Source organism: Rattus norvegicus, chromosome 11 (genome assembly GCF_036323735.1).
Source record: "Rattus norvegicus strain BN/NHsdMcwi chromosome 11, GRCr8, whole genome shotgun sequence".
Taxonomy (NCBI): domain Eukaryota; kingdom Metazoa; phylum Chordata; class Mammalia; order Rodentia; family Muridae; genus Rattus; species Rattus norvegicus.
Window position 1 is genome coordinate 94298907 of NC_086029.1, and position 24603 is coordinate 94323509.

At 43.3% G+C, this 24603-nt stretch overlaps 1 protein-coding gene across 7 annotated transcripts in view; it reads right to left on the reverse strand.

Annotated features, from left to right (window-relative positions):
- Yeats2 (YEATS domain containing 2) overlaps positions 1 to 24603 on the reverse strand; it is an 86115-nt gene that overhangs the window by 51369 nt on the left and 10143 nt on the right. For 2 of the 7 annotated variants that reach the window (XM_063270710.1, XM_063270709.1), the window contains exons 2-9: positions 22617 to 22735; positions 20753 to 20850; positions 19387 to 19479; positions 16325 to 16570; positions 14696 to 14811; positions 10415 to 10576; positions 4529 to 4640; positions 1792 to 1840 (exon numbers count right to left, since the gene is read on the reverse strand). In XM_063270710.1, coding sequence (XP_063126780.1) covers positions 1792 to 1840; positions 4529 to 4640; positions 10415 to 10576; positions 14696 to 14811; positions 16325 to 16570; positions 19387 to 19479; positions 20753 to 20850; positions 22617 to 22716 — 976 coding nt within the window. In that variant the 5' untranslated portion in view covers positions 22717 to 22735. Of the gene's footprint in view, positions 1 to 1791; positions 1841 to 4528; positions 4641 to 10414; positions 10577 to 14695; positions 14812 to 16324; positions 16571 to 19386; positions 19480 to 20752; positions 20851 to 22405; positions 22453 to 22503; positions 22736 to 24603 lie in introns of those variants that run through there. The other 5 variants (XM_063270713.1, XM_063270712.1, NM_001109057.1 and 2 more) reach the window with 4 other exon arrangements.

Below are 24603 nucleotides of genomic sequence, written 5' to 3' on the forward strand. Positions count from 1 at the left end.
GTGGCCGCATTTTCAGCCTACTAAGCTACCTGAGAGTCTATTACAATGGGACATTTTCATGTATATATAAACACACATGTTCATGTATGTACACACAAGTCACTCTGGTCATGGTCTTTAGCATAGCAATAGAAAAGAGACTGAGTTGTTATCCGGGGCAAAGGATTTGAGCAGACATTTCTCCCAAGAAAATATTAACAGCCAGTAAGTCCATAAAATAATGCTGGATATTGCTAATAATTTTAAAGTATCAACCACTTTGCAGCTATAACAATAACTACCTATAACTTAAAACCAGAAAAATAACAAGTATTAATAAAGATGTGGACACTCTATAGACTCCATACTTGTGGAGCAAATATAAAATTCCTTAGAAAGATGTCATAGAAAATACTATGGTTCAAAATACTGGAAATAGCTGGGTATACGCCTGAATAATCTGAAAAAGGAAACCAAATGCTGTCTGTAAACCCCTATTCCCATCACCATTATCACAGCCAAAACCAGATCCCACCCAACACATGAGAAACAAGCAACGTGCGTGCGCACGCACACACACACACACACACAGAGCAATATCCAGCCTTCAAAGGAGGGAGCAAGAGACGACCACTGCTTATCACTGGAGTCAGCTACCAGCTCTCGTGTGCTACTGAAGGAACTGTGTGTAAGTCCAGTTCCAAGGGATCTGATGCCTTCTTCACACATGTGCTGCACATACATGAAGGCAAAATTTAAAAAGCTTAAGGAGCTGCAAAGATTGCTTAGTGGCTAAAAACAGGTATTACTCTTCCAGAGGACCTGAGTTCAATTCCCAGGACCCATATCAGGTGGCTCACAACTACCTGTAACTCCAGCTCGGGGGGATTGAATCTTCCAGCCTCTGTGGGAACCATACACACGGCACATATTTAGATACAAAATTAAAAGTAAAGTAAATCTTTAAAAAAAAAAAAAAAAGCACTTGCTGCTCTTGCAGGAGACTTTTGTTCAGGTCCCAGGACCTACACGGTGGCTCACAAGTATCTCTAATTTTAACTCCAGTGGACCAACACCCTCAATCTGGCCCCTAAGGTTAACCAGGCACGCATGTCACTGAGACATATATATGTATGAAGACAGAATGCTCATACACATAAAAAATACAAAGATTAATCTTAAAAAGGGGGGATGACTCTAATGCCTCCTACAACATGGACAAACCATGAAGATACTGCACGTCCTTCGGCAAGGAGGTTAAAGGAAGCCAAGTGCTCTGCGAGTCCAATCACATAAAGGAGGCAAGTTCATACGGACAAAAGGGAAGTGGTGGGGCTAACTCAATAGGTATGGACTTAGAAGACGAGGAGAGCTCAGCAGATGGCTGACATCACTGCGAACGTATTTCACATCACTGACTTACATGTTGGAAATGGTTCAGATCCTAAAGTTTTTGTCGTATTAAGTGGGATGGCCAAGAAAAATCAACTCAAAAAATAGATAGATAGATAGATAGATAGATAGATAGATAGATAGATAGATAGAGACAGACAGACAGACAGACAGACAGACAGACAGACCAATACTCATTTCTATTGTTGTTAAATAAAAATAATAGCTTGGGTGGTTGCAAATCCTAGCACTCAAGAGGCTGAGGTAGGAAGGTTGGATTTGAGATGAGCTATGGGGTGTGACCCTGTATTACACATGTGAACTTGACACATGCACACACCACATACACATGCATGGGTGTATACGCACATGCCCCCCCCACCCCTGGCATGAGCACACCTTCCCGCTGAGCCACGGTACCTACCGTCTCGGCGCCCAGGGTCTGCAAGCCAGTGTAGGTCCTATCCAGCTAGGGCAAAGAAAAAGGGGAGACATCAGACTCCACTCTGACCACGAGGCTGAGCATGTGACACCAGATCACTGCAAGCCGATCCTCACTGCTCTGGGGGAAATCTCAGCAAAGCCAAAACTTAATCACAAAGTTATAAGTGTACACTTTAAAAACCCATCCCAAGGGCAATCTGAAAACGAGGCTTCACGCGGATTCTCTGCAGCCTTAAATACAATCAGGAACCAATAAAGAATGCCTCACTCAATCACATCAGATCAACTTGTACACACAGTGTTACGTGGCACCGAGACAATAAAGTTGTATGGAAATACTCCAAATGGCAGGCTACAGAAACACACGTGCAATGCTGTGTGTGTATGGGTGGGTGTTCAAGGCCACGCACTGACACACGGCATGGGTGGGGCACTGGACGGAGGAAATCAGGGCCTGTGTGGAGGAAGCACCAGCCTCTTACACCTTCCTGAGGATGGGGGCAGCTGCGCAGTCTGTAACTGGGCTCTCTGATTCCAGGGCAGGGGGCAGGGAGGGACAGGGACACGACGTACAGCCACCAATACCTGCTTCGAAGTGGGTACTTCTCCAGGTGAGCCAGCCACAGTTACAGTGTTAGAAGATGCCTGCAGGCACCTGTGGCGGGGGGAGGATGCTACAGGCTCTGTGGCCTGAGCAGTGAGTCTGAATCCTGAGACCTAGAGTTTTACTAGATAAGCTCTCAGCCAAGAGAACAGCTGCTCAAAAGACAAGGGCAACTTCAGGTTATATCCATTCCTCTCTCTATCACCTACAGATGGAAATAAGTTTCTCTACAATCTTCTAGCCTCCATGGACACCTACCAGACACATAGCTAAAACAGTAAGTCTTCTTTTAAAACGTACTTTATTATAATTTTAAAATACTCCTCTTTAAGACTAGGTGTGGTGTACGAACCTTTGATGCCAGTAAACAGATTTCTGAGTTACAGGCCAGTGTGATCTACACAGTGAGAATCTATCTCAAACATGAACATACAAAACAACCAAAAACTGTGTCTCAAATAATCTACTGAGAACCAGAAAAAAACAGGCAAGAACTAGTAAACACGCTCCCCCTTACTTGATAAATTAGAGCTAGGTCCACTGCCAATGAGATGGTGTATGCAGTCAGCAAAGGAAACCAAAGACTGGGGCTGGAGAGCTGGCTCATCGGTCACGAGCACTGAGCTCTTGTGGAGACCTGGGCTGTGTTCCCCTCACCCACATGGCAGCTTGCAGCTCTGTAACTCCAGTTTCAGATCGGATGCCCTTTTCTGGTCTCTGTGGACACTAGGCAAGCATGCCATACACATACATACATTCAGGCATAACACTCACATGTAAAAAATAAAAATACATATGTTTTTAAAAACCAAAAACTATTCAAGATCTTCCCACAAGAGATGGTCAGGGCGGTGCCTGCCCTTTTGATCAAAGCCCCCCTGGAGCTCTTTAAAGCTGCTTTTGAGTCCTCTCTAATCTCATGAAGACATAAAAAGGAGAAACAAACACTGCTTGCTGTCTACCATCAACAGAAGGAAAATCCCAATGTGGGACTGAAACAGGTACATTTGTGCAACAAAAGTAACAAAGACAAAACCTCTTCAGATATGTTCAACTTTATTTACTTCAAATTCTGGAAGCTCAAATGATAACCACAAGAGAAGGGTGACTTGGGGAAAGCACACTATTAGAATTAGATCACATATAAATAACACAACCAATTACCTGTACTACAAGGAACCCAAGAATGGTAGATATCATGATGGTCTTCCAATGATAATATTTACATGTATTTACTATGTGATGGCAAAAAATATTTAAAAACAAATATAAAACACAAAGCAAACAAAAAAAGAGCACAAAAATTGGCCACAATATTAATCCAACATTTTGGTATTATTTGGGTTTTTTTTTTAACCTTTAAAAAAATATCATGAATCGCGTCTCTGTACGTGGTAGTGTGAATTTCTTGCACACACTAACTAGTCCAGTGCCCTTCCACTCCTACGCTACATCAGAGCTCTAGAAACGGTTTCACTTTTATCAGTGCTGGGGTGGAATCTAGTGTCGTACTCATTGAACACAGACTTTACACGGCTCGTCCTCCTCTGCATGCAGGGCTAGTGCTCTGCCTTCCTGTGTTAGTTACATATGCGAGACATATAGCTGTACAGAAAATATCCAACAGATATGAATCATAACAACTCTATAATAAACCACGTGGGCAGTAGAGGGCCAACGAAGGATCTGGATTTAGACTACCACAAACTCATGCACTGCCACACAGTTGCCCAAACACGTTCACTTACCTTGATCTCATGTGTGTACTCTGTGTGTGCAGTGTTAGGGCCTGGACAACACAAAGTATTTGCCTCACACACCAGAGAGTTAACTAAATGAAAAGAGAAAGGCTGGAGTAACAGGGTCTCGGGCAACATATTAATAATGGAGTGTTTGTTTGATAAAGAATGAACCTTTGCTTTACTTGGGAGTTAGTTCACCTTTTTAAATAGCAGACAGTGTCGAGCTTTGAGGAGAAGGCAGCTGCAGCAGTAGGCAGCATATGCTCAGAGGATTACCCTGCTTCCCATCGGAAGCCATGATCCTCGAGGTCGAAGCAGGAAACGCAAACAGACACTGCTTCTAAGGCGCGGCGCTCTGCAACAGTACCTTCAGATTGTGTATGATATCTATCCGCTTGTTCTGGCTGTCCTTAAAGTGAACTTGCACTCTGACAGGAAACTCTCCCCAGCCTCTTCTAGTCAGGTGAAAGGGGGGCTCTCTAGGGAAAAGCAGAAATTTACACATTCACCTGTGTTTGTACTCTCATTCGAGAAAGGGTTTCCTAGAGACAAAAGAGAAATTCACGTCTTCCCAAAAACCAACTAGGCTTCTTCATGAGATGCTAAATCAACACGTTGAGTTACAAACACACACACACACACACACACACACACACACACACACACACACACACACACACACACACACACAGAGCTAATAAACTGTAATTCAAGTCTACATAAAACTTAGTACTAACTCATTATGTGTAAGAGGTACCGACTGCATAATCCAAAGTCATTTCTTAAATGGAACTAGTGTGAAAACATGACACTTCAGAGTCAGAGACTGAATGACACTGACAGGCACAGGATGCAAGATGCACATCCCAAACCGAGATAAATCATAATCATTCAGTCCAAAAGGGGTAACTGAGTTGGTGCTGTCTGCTAAAGGACGTCGTTTTTAAATGGAGACAGGGTCTCACTATGTATTTCTGGCTATTCTTGAACTCACTATGTATGCCAGGCTGGCCTTGGACCCCACCTGCCTCTGCATCTGAGGGCTGGGATTAAAGATGTGCACCACAACATCTGGCAGTTTCTGCAATTGTAAGCAGCAGAAGCACACAGTCAAGAAAACCATAATGAAAGTTTGACCCTCAGGTTCATTCATCAGGACCCACATTACGTGCACGTGCACGTGCGTGCGTGCGTGCGTGCGTGCGTGTGTGTGTGTATAGATCAGATGTCAACCTCTGGTATATTTCTCAGGAGTCATTCAATATTTTAAAATGTTTTTTCAAAAGCTTGTATTTGTGCATGTGTATAGAAGAAAAATTTCAAACTGTAAGGAAGGGCATGCCTATAAAGATATAAAAAGCTTATAGAACACAAATAGACTGGAGACAATAAATAAATGTACAGAGCAAAGAAAGAAAATTAAAGGGAAAGGAGTAAGTGACACGAGAGGCAGAGCCATCAACCTAACTTCTCAACAGACACTCAGAAGGCCAGAAGAGCCTGGTCAGATATCCTGCCAGACACCACAGATACCAGCCCAGACTAGTACATCCAGTGAAGTTTTAAATCACCCTAAGTGGAGAAAAGATATTCCATGATAAGTCAATATGGTAGAGCAATATCTATCTACTGATCCTGCCCTGGAAAAGGCACTAGAAGGAAAATTCTAGCCCATGAATACACAGAAAACAATCTCACACCCATGACACCAGAAGGAGAAAAGCATACAGACTCTATCCACCCCCCCACACACAATACTCTCACCTGCACACAACCGCCTGCCCACACTCTCACACACATACAAACAAACACAAAATAACAGGAATTAGCAATCACTGGTCACTGAGATCTCTCAGTATCAATGGACTCGATTCCTCAATATAAAGACACAGACTAACAGAATAGATGGAGAAACAGGATCCATCCTTCTGCTGCAGGCAAGAAACACTCCTCAGCCTCAAAGACAGGCATTACCTAAGAGTAAAGGGTTAGAAAGAGATTTTCCAAGCAAACGGACCTAAGAAATAAGCTGGTGAAGCCATTCCAGTATCTAACAAAATAAACTTAAAGTATAATTACTCAAAAGAGATTGGAAGAACACTTAGTACTCATCAAAGGAAAACGCCACAAGATGATGTTTCAATTCTTAACAGCTGTGCCCCAAACAGAAGGGCACTCACATTTGCAAAACAAACATCACTAAAGCTTAAATCATACACTGACCCTCACACATTTATAGTGGGAGACTTTTGGAATCACACTCACCACAGAGGTCAGCCAGCCAAAACTTAGAAATAATGGAGCTAGTGGATGTTTTAAACCAAATGGACAACAGACATTCACAGAACATTTCACCCAAATCAAACAAACAAACAAACAAACAAACACCTCAGCATCTCATGGAACTTTAAAATCGACCACATACTCGGTCACAAAGCAAGCCTCAACAGATACAAGAAAATTGAAATAACCGTCTGTTATCCTCTCATGGATTAAAGGTGGATTTTAACAACAGAAATATCAGAAACACTCATGAAACTGAACAACTCTCTACTCAGTGAGGAGATTCAAGACTCAGTAAGTCACACTCCAGAAGCCCATACTCCACAAAACTGAAAAATCTAAAAGAAATGCATAAGATTCTTGATAGATACCACTTACAGCAAGATCAGATAAACAATCTAAATAGACCCATGGCTCCTAAGGAAAGAGAGAAGCAGCCATCGAAGTCTGTGTGCTGCCTCTATGTAAGTATATTCTACTAGCTGGGCTGCCTTGGCTGGCCTCAGAGGGAGAGGAAGCACCCACCCTTGCAGAGACTTGACGTGATGGGGGTGGGGTGGGCGTGGGGGGATATACCTAGGGGGAGAGAAGATACTTAGAGGAGAAGAGGAAGGAGGATAGAGGATTGTGGGAGAGGATGACCGGGAGGGGGGGGAAGTGAGCAGGATCTAAAGTAAAAAGGTTAAAAAAAAAATTCAGTGAGTGGTAAGATACGAAATATTTCCACCATAAGTAGATTTTTAGGGTTGGCAAGATGGCTCAGCTATTAAGAGCACTGACTGCTCTTCCAGGGGTCCTGAGTTCAATTCCCAGCAACCACACGGTGGCTCACAACCATCTGTAATGGGATCCGATGCCCTCTTCTGGTGTGTCTGAAGACAACTACGGTGTACTAAGATACACAGAATAAATAAAACTTTAATAAATAAATACATACATACATTTTTGCCTTTTCTTAAAAAAATAGTTTCACAACAAAGAAAAGCTCAAGGCCAGGTTGTTTTAGTGCAGAATTTTATCAGATTTTAAAATAGCCAAAGCCAATCCATCTTAAATAGTTCCATAAACTAGAAACAGAAGGAACACTGCCACATCCATTGTACGGGGCGCAGTCATCCTGATACCCAAATCACAAAAAGATTCAACAACCAACTGTAGACCAATTTCCTCTATGAACATGGATGCAACAATACCCAGTAAAATATCTGTAAGCCAAACCCAAGAACACATCAGAAAGATCATCCACCATGATCAAGCAGGCTTCATCCCTGAGATGCAGGGATGGTTTAATAAATGAAGATCAGTCAATGTACTAGACCATATAAACAAACTGAATGAAAAAGAAGCCCTTTAGATGCTGAAAAATCCTTGACAAAAGTCCAGCAGCCTTTCATGATTAAAGTGTTGAAGAGATTAGGGATACAAGGGACATACATAAACACAAGGCAGTAAGCCAACATCAAATTAAAGGGAGAAAAACCTCAACGCAATCCCACTAAAATTAGGAACAAAACAAGGCTGTCCACATTCTCCATATCTATTCAGTATTGTCTCGAGGTTCTAGCTAGAGCAATATAACTAAGGGAGATAAGGGGATACAAACTGGAAAAGAAGCCAAAGTATGGTGTCTTTATTCCCAGATGATATGGCAACCCCAAAATGTCTACCAGGGAATGCCTATAAACACTTCAGCAATGTGGCTGGATACAAAAGTAATTCAAAAAAAGGAAGGGAGAGAGGGAGGGAGGGAGAGGGGGAAGGAGGGAAAAAAAAGAAAGTGACCCTCCTATATACAAATGACAAACAGAAAGAAATTGGGAAAGCACCACCTTCACAACAATAGCCACAGACAATATAACATATCTTGGGGTAACTCTCACCAAGCTAGGTAAAGATCTGTGTGACAAGGAAGAAATCGAAGAAGACCTCAGAAGATGGAAAGAACTCCCATGCTCATGGATTGGTAGGATCAATGCAGTAAAAATGGCCATCTTTTACCACTCTTTTTTTTTTTTTTTCGGAGCTGGGGACCGAACCCAGGGCCTTGCGCTTCCTAGGCAAGCGCTCTACCACTGAGCTAAATCCCCAAAAAAATGGCCATCTTATCAAAGGCAATCTGCAGATTCAATGCAATCCCCATCAAAATTCCAGCACTATTCTTTACAGATATTGAAAGGTCAATATTATACTTCCTTAAAAAGAATAACAAAAAACCCAGTTTGGCTAATATAATCCTGAACAATAATAGGAGGTCAGGAGGTATAACCATCCTGATTTCAAGCTGTACTACAAAGCAATAGTAATAGAAACTGCAGGATATTGGCATAAAAAACAGACAGGTTCATGGAATACCCAGACACCTATAGACACCTATAGACACCTGACTTTAGAAACGCACAGTGGAAAAAGGAAAACATCTTCAACAAGTGGTGGTGCTCTAACTGAATGTCTGCATGGAGAATGTTAATCAATTCCTATCTATCACTCTGCTCAAAACTCAAGTCCAAGTGCACCAAAGACCTCAACATAATACCAGAACCCGATAGAAGAGAAATTAGGATAAAGCCTTGAACACATTAGCACAGGACACAACTTCCTGAACAGAACAGGCACTGAGATCAATAATCAATAACCTCATCAAACTAAAACCCTCTGGAAGGCAGAGGAGACCATCGATAGGACAAAAGATTTCTTCACCAACCCCACATCTGACAGAGAGCTAATATCCAAGATATATAAAGAACTCAAGAAACTAGGTATCGGCAAACCAAATAACCCAATTTAAAACTGGGGTATGGAGCTAAACAGAATTCTCAACGGAGCGATCTCTAATGGTGAGCATGTTCAACGTCCTTAGTCGTCAGAGAAATGCAAGCCAAACCGACTGACATTCCATCTCACACCCTCAGAATGGCTAAGATCACAAACTCAAGTGACAGTACGGGCTGGCGAGGATGTGGGGCACAGGAACAGTCCTCCACTGCGATGGAGTGCAGACTCACACGACTGCTTCGCACATCGATTTGGTGGTTTCTGAGACGGTTGGAACAGTCTGCACCAAGACCCTGCTATGCCCCTCCCGAGCACACACCCAAAGCCGAGGGAGTGCTAGTGGGAAAGAGCAGCAGCAGTCAAGGCTTTCAAGGAGGCTGATCACACGGGAAACTGATCGCAGCAGGGGAGGAGGCAGGCCACACGGGCTGTGACAGGACTGGGACTCTGTGTTTGTTTTTGGAGACAGGGTTTCTTGTTGTAGCTCTGGCTGTCCTAGAACTAGCTCTGTGGACCACGCTGGCCTCAAACTCACAGAGTTCCTCTGCCTCTGCCTCTGCCTCTCAAATGCTACAATTAATGGCATTCCCCACCACGACCCTGCTGGACTGAGGTGTTTTTAAGGAAGAAGGAAAGATTAAAAACACTCCTTCCTAGACCAACACCACACACACACACACACACACACACACACACACACACACACACACACACACACACACACACGAAACATATTTGTCACTTTAAGGAGTTCAGCAGGGCCATGGATAGAACGCTCTGTGTCACAAAGGAAAATGGGAAATTTCACTGACACCAGCAATATTTAGGGGCTGCTAACATCCTATGTAACACACCTAAATACCATAAATTTCACGTCAGTACACACAACCACCTCTCTGCCCAAATAGCTGTACTGGGTAAGTCTGTGTACAGAAGAAATACCGCTTGGATTACATCTGAACATTTCTGAGACGTTAAAGTGCTGTGTTTAATTATCAGGAACACTTTCTATGCACCAGTCCTCCCAAGGTCGCCAGCACAGCACAGTGACACTATGAGAGGCGACAGGGAAACCACAGCAAAAGCTGTCTAATGGCGGAGTGGGCACGGAGCAACTAGTCAACAGTGCAAACATTCCTAAGGCACGTTACAAAGTTATCCGCTTCTCTTAAATTCAGCAAATCCAAGGTGTGCTCACCTAACTTCCACGAGGTCATTTGGTTTGTAGCTCGGATGAAGGAAGAACCAAACTTTCTTGACAAAGTGGTTAATGCTGGGCTCCCTGCGCGACCCTCGGACATACACCATCCACTTATGGGTTGACTGGTCATTTTCTTCTCGCTTGTCTGGAGGTATGTACCTGAAAGGAGAGAGAGAGATGAGTTTCTTCCTTCAAAAACCTAATCGTTTGTGCTGCTGAGATGGCAGTGGGGAAAGGTGCTTGCCACAAAATTCTGATGATCTGAATTTGATCCCAGGATCCCACTTAAAAGGAAGTCCTGATCTCTGCACATATGCCATGATGTACAGGTCCATACACTCAAACACGATGAACACACACACAATAAAAATAATAAACTAAAAACCTCGAAACTGGTAACTGAGGCTGGAGTAAACTTTCAGCCATTTAGAGTGCTGGCTGCTCTTCCAGAGGCTCTGTGATTCCCAGTACCCACAGAACGGCTCGAGCTGTCTGTAACTCCAGACCTAGTGCATCTGATGCCCTCTTCTGACCTCTGTGGGCACACACAGGGTATTCATACATACATGAAGATAAAACGCATATACACATTAAAAAATCCTGCGTACGGCAGGATTAAAATCCCAGCAGTAATTAACAGCAGGCACACTTGACCAGTCTCTAATCCTTACTTTTTCTAAAACCTCCATGCTTACTTAATCCCCTTCAAGTTTGTTTTCTAATTATCAGCTAAAAGAGAACAATCAAACTTGGTTTCTTATCAGCTGCATATCTGAGATAGAAATAACCTGGTATGACCATGGCCCAGGAAGCCGCTTTATCCATGGTGGGCTTTGCAAGTGAATGGGACGCCCTTCTGAGATCCTGTGGAAAGCAGGGCCATGGCCTCTGAGGTGCTCACTGATCAGCCTTAGTCTCACAAGGTACAAGATGTGCCACGCCTGCCCACACAGGCGCTGTCAGTCTTCATCTGCAAGTCAGTTTTAATTTAGGGAGAAGTGGCATTTCCAATACTGAGCCTCCGTGACTGTTAGTCTGACTTATCGCTCTGTTCCTTTGAATGAAGTACAAAAATTCTTCTCGAAGGCTAGCCCGCCTTTTGTTTGTTTTACTGAGAATGTTTTGATTGTGGCTTTCAAATAAGAACTGACTTTTGAGGGGCTGGGGATTTAGCTCAGTGGTAGAGCGCTTACCTAGGAAGCGCAAGGCCCTGGGTTCGGTCCCCAGCTCCGAAAAAAAAGAACCAAAAAAAAAAAAAAAAAAAAAAAAAAAAGAACTGACTTTTGTGTAATGATACCATATTCATAACCTTACTAAACTTTCATTAATCCTAAAAATAATTAAGAAATTGGATTTAAGGGTAGAAAATGGTTTGGCAGGTAAAGCGCTTGCCATGTAAGCTTCGAGTTCAATCCCAGGAGGCCATGTAAAGGTAGGATGATTCTATATGGTGTCCTCTGATGAACACACATGCATTGTGCACACAAATACACACAAACACAGCACACACACACACACACACACACACACACACACACACACACACACACACGTATACACACACAAACACAGTTCTAAAAAAAATGTTTCCCTAAACTTATACACTTGACAAAAAATATTTGTGCAATAGATCATCTATCAGCAATGTTTGCCGAGAACATTTTTATTTTGAATCAAAGACTGGCAGATGCATTAAGGTAGGGTCTCAGTTCTCATGGCTGGCTTTGTTCTGGCCAGTGGATGTGCCTACAGAGGAATGGAGAGGACAGCCGAGCCATCTCTATTCACATTCTCACCCAGACAGACAGATGAGAGCAAGTGCACCCATGCCTGTTCCTTATCAGCCTCTGGACAAATCTCAAAGATCACGATTGGTCCCTGGGCACACTCTCAGATTTCCTTTGCCTGCCTGCATAAGGAGGTTTATGTTTATGGCTTGGGCTGGAAAACGGGCTAAACAATCAACGGGAATAAAAATGCACCTTCAAATGCTCATCTCTGGAACACTGTAGCTCCAGCAATAGGACCTGGCACAGAAAACTAAAACATCCAGTTCATTTCCACAAATGGGTCAAGGAAGGGAAATCTGGAACACTACAATGATGGATGAGCAGTGACAGTGAGAGTTAGAGCCTGATGGTGATCTGAATTGGCTACATGTTAAGCACTGACACGTTGCTGTCCTACTGTTTGTTCAGGAGGAGGACCTTGTGAGATGTGGTGACACTGTTCTGTAAAAATGTCTTTGCTGATGCTAGAGGACACGATGAAGCACAGCTGGTGACACTGAGAAGGACTGCCAGGTAGACTCCTTTAAGCTCAGACCCCGAGGTCTCTGAACACTCCACCCAGTATGAACCCAAGAGACATACATAAAGTTGACAGATGCACAGCCAGGAATCCTGGAGGACTTTCTGCTTGCATTTATCCTCAGATTTATTCACTCATTCACTTCTCACTCACACGTGACAGGAGGGAGTGCGTGTGGTCAGAGGATCATCCCTGTAAAGTAGTTCTCTCTGCCGATGCCTATGTGTGGAGCCCAGGTCACCAGACCCAGTGGCAAGTGGTCCTACCCACTGAACCACCTGTCAGCCCCCAAGTGTTCCCCTCTTCCTTTTTCAAAAGCTGAGCATGGTGGTTCATGCTTTTAATTTCAGCACAGGGGAGGCTGAAGTGGGTGATCCCTGCAAGTTAAATACAGTAAAATTCTGTGTCACTATCAATAAAACAAAAGCTGACTTAAAAGTATTTAGTGTCAAAATATTCATCACAAAACCGAAAACAAGACGTTTTCTACTTGATGGTAAACACCAGTGACTTTTATGATTTACGACGGAAATCTCTTTGGCTTATCTTATGGACTCACTAAAATTCTCAAGATTGATTTTTTTGTTCATTTGATTGTTTTCTGTTTGCTGAGTTCTGAGATGGGGTCTCCCTATGTAGCCCAAGGAGGAGGAGGAGGAGGAGGGATAGGAGAAGGAAGAAGAGGAAGAAGATGAAAAGGAAGGAGAAAAGAAGAAGGAGGAGGAAGAGGAAGAGGAGGAGGGGGAGAAATTAAACCACAAACGCTATGGCACCGACATCATTAAACTGTATATGGGTATTTTGCCTGCGTGCACGTCTTGTGCATCGAGTGCGCAGTACCTGCAGAGGACAGAAGAGGTCGCTGTTTCCCCTGCACTAGTTACTAACAGTTGTAAGCAGCCATATGGGGGCTGGGCATTGAACCTGGGCCCTCCAGAAGAACATCCAGTGTTCTTAATCACTGGACCACTTGTCAGCCCTCTAAATCATTCCATTTCACAAAAGAAATAAAGGAGTTTTCAGAAAAAAAAAGACATTGGTTTCTACTTTGATAGGGATCACAGCAAATCTGAAGGTGGAGGAAAACATGTTTTTGAAAGCCAGAGTAAAAAGCCATGATAAGAAGACCTTACTACCTCACTGGCTCTCAAATAACTGAATACCAGGGCACATCGGTGCATGCCTTTCCTCCCAGCACTCTGAAGCGAGATATAAGCACTTCTCTAGAGTTCTAGACCAGTGAGACCCTGCTCAAAAACAAAACAAAGCAAGCAAAATATAATAATAATAATAATAATAATAATAATAATAATAATAAAAAAAATCAAATACCTAAACTTCACATGAAAAGTGTAAGCAGCAACTGGGAATGGTGGTGTGCGTCTGAACATGAGCTACGTAGACAGCCGAGGCAGGAAGACGGTGAGGTTGAGGCCAAAGACTGGCTCAAAAATAAATCAGCAGGGGCTGAGAGACGGCTCATGAGTTAAGCCCATGGGCTGCCTTTCTGGAGAATCAGAGCCCACATGGAGGCTCCAACTCTGTGACTCCAGACTTGGGGATCTGATGCCTTCTTCTGGCCTCAGCAGGCATGCAGTGAACACATAAACACAGGCACTCACACACATAAAACAAACATAAGTAACTCGAAGAGTGCAAAGTATGCCACCCTGCTCTTCTACAGTGCATTCAAGAGTAAACACTCCATTCATCACCAGGCGCCGTCACAGACAGGGTCCAGGGCAGCGTATCAGTGAATCGGGGAGACCAGATGAGATCGTCGTAGTTCTACTAAGGCGCAAGGTTACTCTGCGAATACTTCTAGACCATCGTCTACTTTACAGACGAGCAAGGGAGACAGAACTCCAGAGCCTTTCTCCTACAGCATGACCACGGTAAAGCAGCAGTGGCGGCCCAGTGCTCGTGTGGAAGTGAGCGGCCGATGGGAAGCATCTCTCGGGTACTCACTTGGACACGTTGCCGACTACTATTGTCTTCTTTACGAACAGTCGGGAAGTCTCATCTCCTGCGAGGTCGGCGCTCCGTAGTTCTCGTTTGTGGGAGCCACTAATACTAGACGTGTCCTGAAAGAAACGACCAAGGGTTGTGCTCACTTAAACAATATTCGATAGGGTGCTGCCATAATGGAGGCATAAAGAACTCAGAAAGTGTTCTCTCTCAGACAGCAGGGTCTTCTACAGCCCAGCAGGCCTGGGACTTGCTCTGCGGCTCTCGTCTGCTCTCCAAGTGCTCAGACTGTGGGCATGGGCCAGCACGCCTGGCAGCGTGCTTGTTGTTGTTGTTGTTCATTTATATTTTTTTTATGTCTGTTTTGCTTGCATGTATGCCTGGTGCCCACTGAGGCCACAAGAGAGTGTCAATCCCTAGGAACTAAAGTTACGATGACTGTGAGCTGTCATATGGATGCTGGGAAACAAACCCAGGTCCTCTGGAAGAGCAACTTGTACTCTTAACCACTGGGCTATTCCTCCAGCAGATTTTCCTTTTGTAAAGAAAGAGCTGGGCATGGTGGCACATGCCTTTGATCCCAGCACTTGAGTTCTGAGGACTTCCTAATCTACAAAGAGTGTTTCCAGGACTGTCTCAAAAAAAACACCACCACTACCAACAACAAATTAGTGGGTCTAGGGATGTAACAGTTGATAGAGTACTTCTCTGGCCTGTACCAAGCCTTGGGTTCAGGCTCCAGTACCAAATATTCCAGGTATGAGGCACAGGCCTGCAATCCCAGCTTAAGAGGTAAGAGAAAGAATGCTGACCAAACACAAGTAAATCTAAATTCTCAGAGTCCTGATTATGAGGTGTCAAAGTATGCGTTAATTTGCCTTCCTGTTTTATTTTTTCATCAAAAGACAAGTGAATTTGTAATGAAAAATAACAATTTGTTTTTATAAAAATGAAATCAAACATTGATGTCTAAATGTATGGAAAGCAACTTGGAAGTTCCCTTTTATAACTGAAGCTGTGGCTATGCCATCACTGGTCTAACTTGACTATGACTCTATAGATAAATAAAACACCAAATAAACCAGGCACAGTGTAGCTTCAATTTAGGCACTCACACTATCATAGCTGGGCGCAGTGATTCCAGCCCTCGGGAAGCAGAGGTAGGGCGATCACTACAGTTCCAGACCAGCCTGGTCCACATAATCAGTGCCTGGCTGGCCAGGGCCTCATAGCAAAACCATGTCAAGAAAAGAATTGTGTATTTTGGATTTTGTATGACAAATTACAGGAGTCACTACTTAGACATTCAGCCATAATCATCTGACTCTAATCCTTAAGGTTCTTTCCCAACTTCACGAATGACGTCCAAGAGCTATGCTGCACTCTAGAGTGCTTTGCTCTAAAGTAAGAATGCCACCAAAGTGTGCACACACACGCGCGCGCGCACACACACACACACACACACACACACACCAAGAGATACCTCAAGTTATAGGCTAGTCTGGTAAGCCCCAGACTGAGACCCTATCTCAAAGAACCAAAGGCCCTTTTCTCTGCTGTAAAAATCAAAGTACTTCTGTCCCGCCCACATGTAATAAACAGCAGGTCTGTTCCCCCTGGAGCCTGTACCCTTCCCGTGTTCCGGCTCAGTCTCTGCTCCCCGATGCTTGAGAGCCTTTCCTCCACATCCACGTTGCTGTTATTGTCTTTGTCAGATAGGAAGTCATTGTGCTGAGATAAAGAGTCACTTTCAGAGTGATTGGCAGATGGTGTTTCTGATCTCTGATTAGTAGGAGACGATGACCTAGAAGGTGATTCCAAAAATTTCTTGATAGCAGGGTGGTTAAAAGCCATGGGATCAAATGTCTTTAATCCCTAGAAAAAGGAAAGAAGCAAACTTAATTAAACCAACAAACACTGATAAAAACCTAACTCCTGAAAACTTCTACTTACGTTAAGATCATGTTAACAACCTTTCAAATCTCTCTCCATATCCTGATGGAGAGACGGCTCAGCTAGTAAAGGCTAGGCTCAAACCAAAAATAAATGAAAGAAAAAGGAAAGAACAAAATCTCTCTGTACCCATAAATTCTTATACTTAGCCTGTGTCAACAAAACAGAAACTAGAGTGACAAGTAATTGTGCAAAAGTTCTAACACTCAAAGTCAAAAATGAGCCAGGCACAGTAGGGGCACACACACATGAATCCATCACTCAGGAAACTGAGGAAACTGAGGCAGGAGAATCTGAAGTTCTGGACCACCCTGGACTACATTCAAAAAGTAAAATAAGGCTTTCTGTAGTACCACACAAATGCAGCTTGGGAGCATGCCGGTAATCCTGGCATCCAGAAGGTAGAGGCAAGAAGGCCAGGAGCCCAGGGTAAGTCCACCACACCCAGCAAGATTTGATGTTAAAAGGACATAGAACAGGCACTGTGGCTCACGCACACCTACAATCCCAAGGTCTTTGGAATCTAAGTAAGTAAATTCATCTTCAGTCCCAGGTCAGCCTGGAATATATAGCCTCAAAACAAACAATGAAAGTACACAGTATAAAAAAATGAAACCCACACTGGAGTTAAAAAACAACAAAAGTAGAAGCTTTAAAATCAGCAACGAAGAACATTCCTTCAGGCTAGCTCAGGGGCCTAAGTTCAGTTGTTCAGTTGGGTGCTCTAGCATTCATGTCATGTGCTCACAACTTCAACTCTAGCTCCAAGGGAATGAATCAGGACACCTCTGGCCGCCACTGGTACCTGCTCTCATGTGGACACACCCAGATACAAACACACGATTTAAAAAATAAAACAACAAACACACACGAACAAAACAAAAACAAACAAAAAACCACCAGTATCACTGGCTGGGCACGGCGCTACTGTACGGAATCTCAGTACTTGGGAGGCAGAGGCAGGAGGATTGCAGCTGCTAGATTTCATCCCAACTCAGACTCGTGCACACATGACAACACACACACACACACACACACACACACACACACACACACACACACACACACACACAGGGCGGGGAGGGAGAGAGTGAGAGAGAGAGAGAGAGAGAGAGAGAGAGGGAGGGAGGGAGGGAGGGAGGGGGAGGGGAGGGAGTTACACAGCTATTAATCAAAACAAAAGCTGTGGTGTGGGTGAAGAGACTAATGTTTTAAAATAAGATAAAGAGCTGATTAATTCGGTAGCAGTGCTTCTCAGTACTGTGTGTTCTCTAAACTAAAATAAGTACATGGCTTTATAACACAAAGCCTGGCCAAAGATTTCTTGAATTTTTTTTAATCTTTTTTTTTTGGTTCTTTTTTTTCCGGAGCTGGGGACCGAACCCAGGGCCTTGCGCTTCCTAGGTTGAGCTAAATCCCCAGTCCCTTTTTTTAATCTTTAAGGGTTTATTTTATCTGTCTGAGTGGTTTGTGTGCATGCACACATGTGCAACATGTGGATACCTGACAGCTGCAGGAGACAGAGGAGGGTGCTAGATCCCCGGAACGTAAAGTTACTGAGAGTTGCAAGCCACCATGTGGACACTGGGAACTGAACCCAACTAACGCCAACTACTGAGCCATCTCCAGCCCTTGGTAGGTCTTCATCAGAACACCAGGGGCTGAAACTGGTGCATTTCTAGACAACCAGACGGCCCAGATCCCAGTGGTAAATCAGCAAACCACTAACCAGTTTTTCAAGGTCAGCATCTGCTTACCGCCTCCTTTATCTCACGCAAATGCAGCTCATGATGTGCACTGTGCTGAACCAATACTGAGCTATTCAATCAGTGATGCCAGAACTGTGGAAAACACAGCTTCCACAATTCACGTCCAGCCAGAATATTCAGAACTTGCCTAAGGGCTGTCATCGTTACGGAATTGTACATTATATGCCTATTACATGTGCAAGCCGGGGGTTGATTACAGGCACGAGCACACAGAGAACAGGAGGGGGAAACTGGGGTCTTTGTAGACGCAATCGATTTAAAACAAAGTCCTACTGCAAGACGGAGGGCAACCCTCACCCAGGACTAATTCCTTAAGGGAACCTTAGATGCAGAGAAACCCTGGAAGGACACCCACAGGATAGTGCTTTATCTGGTTTTCTGTTTGTTTTATCTTACTGATCATTTGCTTGATTTTATAGTCTCTGATTTTGTGTTTTTACAGGTACTGTGCCTGTGTGTCCTCCACTGGCACTCTGGGGTTAATACACGGCTGCCAGGAGAAAGAGAAAATGGAGTAAAAAAGTTTTATAGTGAGCGCCGAAATGTTATGATGTCTAAGACCTTAATTTAAATGCTTTAGAGGAAATAAAACAATAGAATTTTAAAGTGATGAATCTACATGGTATGTAAACATGTTTGTCTTTCTCTTATACTGAAAACTATCATTAAGAAGTAGCCTTTGAAAGAGCAAGGCACGCTGGGTAAGGCAAAGCAAAAGAGGAAGACCCAGGAGGAGTTGCAGTGAGGTTTCCCTGCCAGTATTATACTAGCAATTAGTACTGAAAGGATAGGACCATGTTAAACAAATTGCCTGGTGATCTATGTTCCTCAGAAAGGTGCTCGGGCTTATTAAATGCTAAAGGCCAATATCAGAAAGGTCTCAATGGTAGGGAATCCACACGGTCCTGATTACCCCCAAGACAAGGAAAATGGTGGCTGAGAATAGCCTGGACCATGAGGAACGCTTACCTCAGAAACCTTCAGGAGACCAGCCGATGCATAATAGTTTGCTACAATGCAGGCTCGGAGCTTATCCATCATCCTTCTGGCTTCAATCAGCCGCTAAAAACAAGTGAGAGTTTAAATGTTGTTTAAATCGGCAAATAACGACTTAAAATCCACAGAACAAACACAAACAACAAAAGCAAAAACTCAGCTTCTTGAATTGCTTCAATAAATAAAAACTCCTCATCTAATTAAACTGGCAGAGATTCAGGCTGGAGATGTACTTCATGTATATAAGCAAAGTCCTGGAGTTTATACTTCTACCCCAGAGCAGACTGGGGACGGGGACAGTGTGTGTGCTTCCCTGATCAGTAAAGTCTTAAAAATCCCAAATACCCCAGGTCTAGTGGCATAAGCCTTTGACCCCAGCACTTGGAGAGGCAGAGGCAGGTGGATCTCTGAAGTTTGAGACCAACTATGTCTACAGACTGAGTTCCAGGACTCACACAACAGCCAAGAGAGAAAACTTGTCTCAAAAGAACAAAAGCAGGGGCTGGAGAGATGGCCACTCTTCCAGGGTCCCGATTTCAATTCCTAGTAATCACATGGTGGCTCACAACCATCTATAAAGTGATCTGGTGACCTCTTCTGGCCTACATACAGACAGAAGGACATGATACATAATAAACAAATCCTTAAAAAAAAACCTACAAATAAAACGAAGAAACAAAAAAAAAGTAAGTGTGAGCATATTTATTAGTTAAGAAATAACTGTAATATACTGAGAACGATACCAAAAAGGATTACCTTCGGAGATGGAAGCTCAAGTAGGACTTTTTATCTTTTCTCCAACTTTTACTTATTCTGGGTATTTGAGACAAAGACTCATGTGTCCCAGGCTGGCTTCAAATACAATTAGTGAGGATGACCTTAAATGTCTGGTTCTCCTGTCCCTACCTCCAAGTACTGAGATTACAGCTGTGTACCCATCCCTCAGCAGGATAGTTTTTTTGTTTTTGTTTTGAGACAGAGTCTCATTCTGTAGCCTCACCTGCCTGAAATTCATTATAAAGACCACGATGTCTTAGAACTCATAGAGGTCCACCTGGAATGCCGAGATTAAAGATGTGTGCCACCATGCCCAACATTGGAAAATTTTGTTTCTGTTTTTTTCCTTTCTTTCATTTTTGGCCAGAGGAGGAGATGGGGTTGCTCACTGGGTCCAAGCATTCTCTCACTCAGATATACCTTTACCCTGAGTCAGATCTTAAGGTTTTGTTTCTGTTTTGGGTTTTTTTTTTTTTTTTGGAAATTTTTTAAAAATAAATCTCATCAAATAATATACTTTCCCCTCCACAAACTTAGTGTTTTCAATTTATCGTTACTATACCTGGTCAATGACATCAATCTCATGTTCCTTATTCTTCATTTCAAGGGCAAACTGCTCCTTAATAATCGTCTCAATTTTCTGCACAGCTGCATCTCGAGCTATAGAAAGAACACAAAACATATCAAATTAATCAGTGCCTAGTGATTTAAATCAGCAGCCAAAGAAACCACTGCCTCCCCCCACAAAACCAGAAACTGCTTTGGGTTCATGACACAATAGCCTAAACAAGTACACAGAAATATAAAACTATATAATCTATCCTTAAATGGCTCAGAAAGAAAAATGTTTTTCATCTGCATGAAACTGTCAGATGGGGAAGAAAAAAGGAGGTTAATAAGAAAATATCGTGTGATAGATAGACAGGTTATAAATATAGCTAATAAAAATATCTTTTGTTGTTCGTGTGTGCGCGCGTGTGTGCGTGCATGTGTGCATATGTGTGTGTGTGTGTTTGTGCACATGAATATGCAGGTAACTGTGGAGGCCAGAAGAGGGTGTTAGAGAGCCTGGGGCTGCAGTAAGTGCAGAAGAGCAAAGCTCTTAACTGCTGGCCCTGAGCCATCTATCCTGCCTCAAACATACATATCATTTTATGTTAGTTAAAAAAAGATAAATCACTATTACAAGAAGGATTTCCTGATATCCTCCCTCACCTCAGGCCTAGGAGCAATGGGATCAGCAACCTCTGAAAGCATGAGTCAAGAGAAAGCTCTCCTCCTTTGACATTTGCTAGCAAACGCCCAAGTGAAACATTTAATGAGCACGATACTTTAAAATAATGTTATCCTATTTAAGCAACAGTGTCTATGGAATAACCTGATCACTCTTATTTTTACATACATGAGAAAATATGAAGCTTTATTAAAAACCTTTATCATGCTCAGTCACCTCCTCAGTTAGTCTCTATTATAGAGACATCAAAAAAAACCTTGATTTTCTATTATTATTTTTAAATATAATTATACTTTTTAATTATACGTTTATGTGTGCGAGTGCAGATGCCCATGGAGGCATCTACATCCCTGGACCTGGAGTTCCAGGTTGTTGTGACCCCGACCTGACATGGACGATGGGAACCAGACTCGGACCCTTTGCAAGAGCACTGAGCTAGAGTGAGGGCTCAGCTGTCAGGAGCACTAGCTACTCTTGCAGAGGAAACAGGCTCCTAACGCTCACACTGGGACTAACAATCTCTTGCAACTCCAGTTTCGGAGGCTCCAAGACCCTCTTTTGGTCTATGCAGGAAATGCATATGCATGGTGCATAAACAGATATATGCAGGCAAAACACTTATATACATAAAATTACCAAAAAAATAAGGGAGGCTAGGCGGTAGCAGCATACGCCTCTAATCCCAGCTCTCAGGAGTTCAAGGCCAGCATGGTCTACAGAGCAAGTCCTAGGACAGCTAAGGCTACACGGAGACCTTTAATCCCACACCCAGGAGGTAGAGGCAGGTGGGACTTCAGGGAGTTCACGCCAGCCTGGTCAACTAGAGCCACATAACAGAGGCCTTCTCTCAAAAGGACCAAAAAGGAGAAAAAAAAATCTTTAAGAAATAAAAAGACAGGAACGCAGGCTTGACCACTGAGCCATCTCTCCGGCTGCCCACGTTGTGATTTTAAGTTATACGCAACAAGGGCTGAGACTTACAGCTTGCCTTACGTCCAGACTACTTAATCAGGTTCCTGCCGGATACCCTCCCTTGACGTGACACACGGTGACCTAACTGCACAGAACACGAGGCTAACCCTTCCAATGTCCTTCGGCTTGCAGATGATGACAGACACTCATGCAGACCCTGTGGATCCTGTGCACAGGCACATGTCAGCAAAGTGAAGTCTCAGAGCGACTGGACGGCTACCTGAGCTCTCAATCGCTTTGTGCCGTTTACTTGGCAGGGCCACAGACACATCCTCATAATCAGGGTCAGTTTCTTTGATTGTGCGCTTGATTCCAGACATGGTGCGACTCAACTGTTCACTGTGAAGCAATAAGAAACATTGATAGTGCCGTGAAACACTGGCATGTATACATGTCTACACACGAAGGTAACAAACACCACAAAAAATTATAAGTCTGCATATAGGCTGCATATATGACTGGTCTGAAAAGTCTGAATCCAGAAATCTTTTGGCCTTAGATTTTCTGGTTAGGGGTGATCAACTCTCAATGTTTGTGTGCACTTAGCCAACAGCAGCATTAAGTCTAACATTAAAAGTTTCCAAAAATACTATCAGCATGACTATTTGTTTAAAACTCTGACTTCCCTTCCAGGAGAAAAAAAATCTTTAACAATGTTGCACACTGCACCGCTGCTCACATTTCTTCCTTTTTCTTTTGAGACAGAGTTAATCTATGTATCCCTGGCTGCTCTGACACTCAAGTAAGATCAGACGACCCTGCCCACTGGGATCTTTTAAATGCATGTATGACCATGCCTGGCCCTGCGCACACTTTTCAAAAGTAGTCTGGCTTTCGCAAAAGGATATGAGAATAAACTGGACTTTGATGAAGCAATGTTAACCTTACAGTGTAGGGTAACTCACAAAGCTTTGACGCGTATCTCAAAGCACGACTAGTACAGTTCAGTGCTTCTACAGTGCTGGCTACAGACGGCACTCAAAACCCAGCCCTGATCCTGTAGTAATAACAAATGCAACTGTGTACTTAATGGCTAAACTGATGGCCAACTTTGCAGTATGGTAAATAAGCCAGGCTTACATGTAAATGTTTAAATAAAACAATCCCATAAACCCTCTAATTTCACAATGTCTCACAAATTAGCCACTAACCATATTTGGCTAAACTTAAAACTAAATTAATTAAAATTAAATAAAGTGGGGCTGTAGATGGGTCGGCAGCTAAAAGCACTGGCTGCTCTTCCAGGGGACCTGAGTTGGATTCCCAGCACCCACGTGGTGACACGAAACCATTTGTAACTTCAGTTCCAGGGGCTCTGACCCCCTCTTCTGACCTTCACAGGCACCAGGCATGCATATAGTTCACAGACACATGCAGGCAGACCACCAAGACACACACGATAAAATTAAATACATTGATTAATAAATCAAGTATAAATTCAATTCAATATATTCTCATTCTCTCTCTCTCTCTCTCTCTCTCTCTCTCTCTCTCTCTCTCTCTCTCTCTCTCTCCACAGTGAACTCTTGACAGTGAATTTCCCGTGCTCAGTAGTCAGCCACAAGCAGTTAGTCACTGCCTGAGAATAAGAGGCCACCATGAACCAACGCATCCTCTCAAAAGCGTAAGATGAGCAGGAGGCAAGGCTCACTGGTTAACAACTGCCAGCACCTGCACCCACATGGTAGCGAACAAGTCTGTAACTCCAGTTTCCAGGAGTTATGTCCTCTTCTGGCCTCCCCAGGCACTGCACAAAAATCCATGCAAGCAAAACACCACACACATAAAACAAAGATAAACCTTAAAGAAAGTCTAAGTGTCTCCCCTCCATTACCATATGGGTGAGACCCTGTCTTGTTCTCTCTCAGACACTGGGCCTGAACTCCTCTCTTGGAGCCCCACCCCCCACCCCCTTACCCTTCTGTCTGTCTGTCTATGGTGCCTTTCAAATAAACTCCTTATTCCCCACTAATCTCTCTCAGTGCCCCCTCTAACTGTCTACCCAATCCAAGACCTTACAAAAATAAATCATTAACTCAAAACTACTTATCTTGTATGGAAACGTCTTAAAATACAAGGCAGTAAAATTTACCCAGTTCATTCCCCCCACCTCAAAAATATTTTTAAATGTGTTCATTTAAAGGTGAGACAAAAACATCAATTTAAAGCACCTCAGCTCTTTGTTTAGTCCTTATACTAAAAGAGCA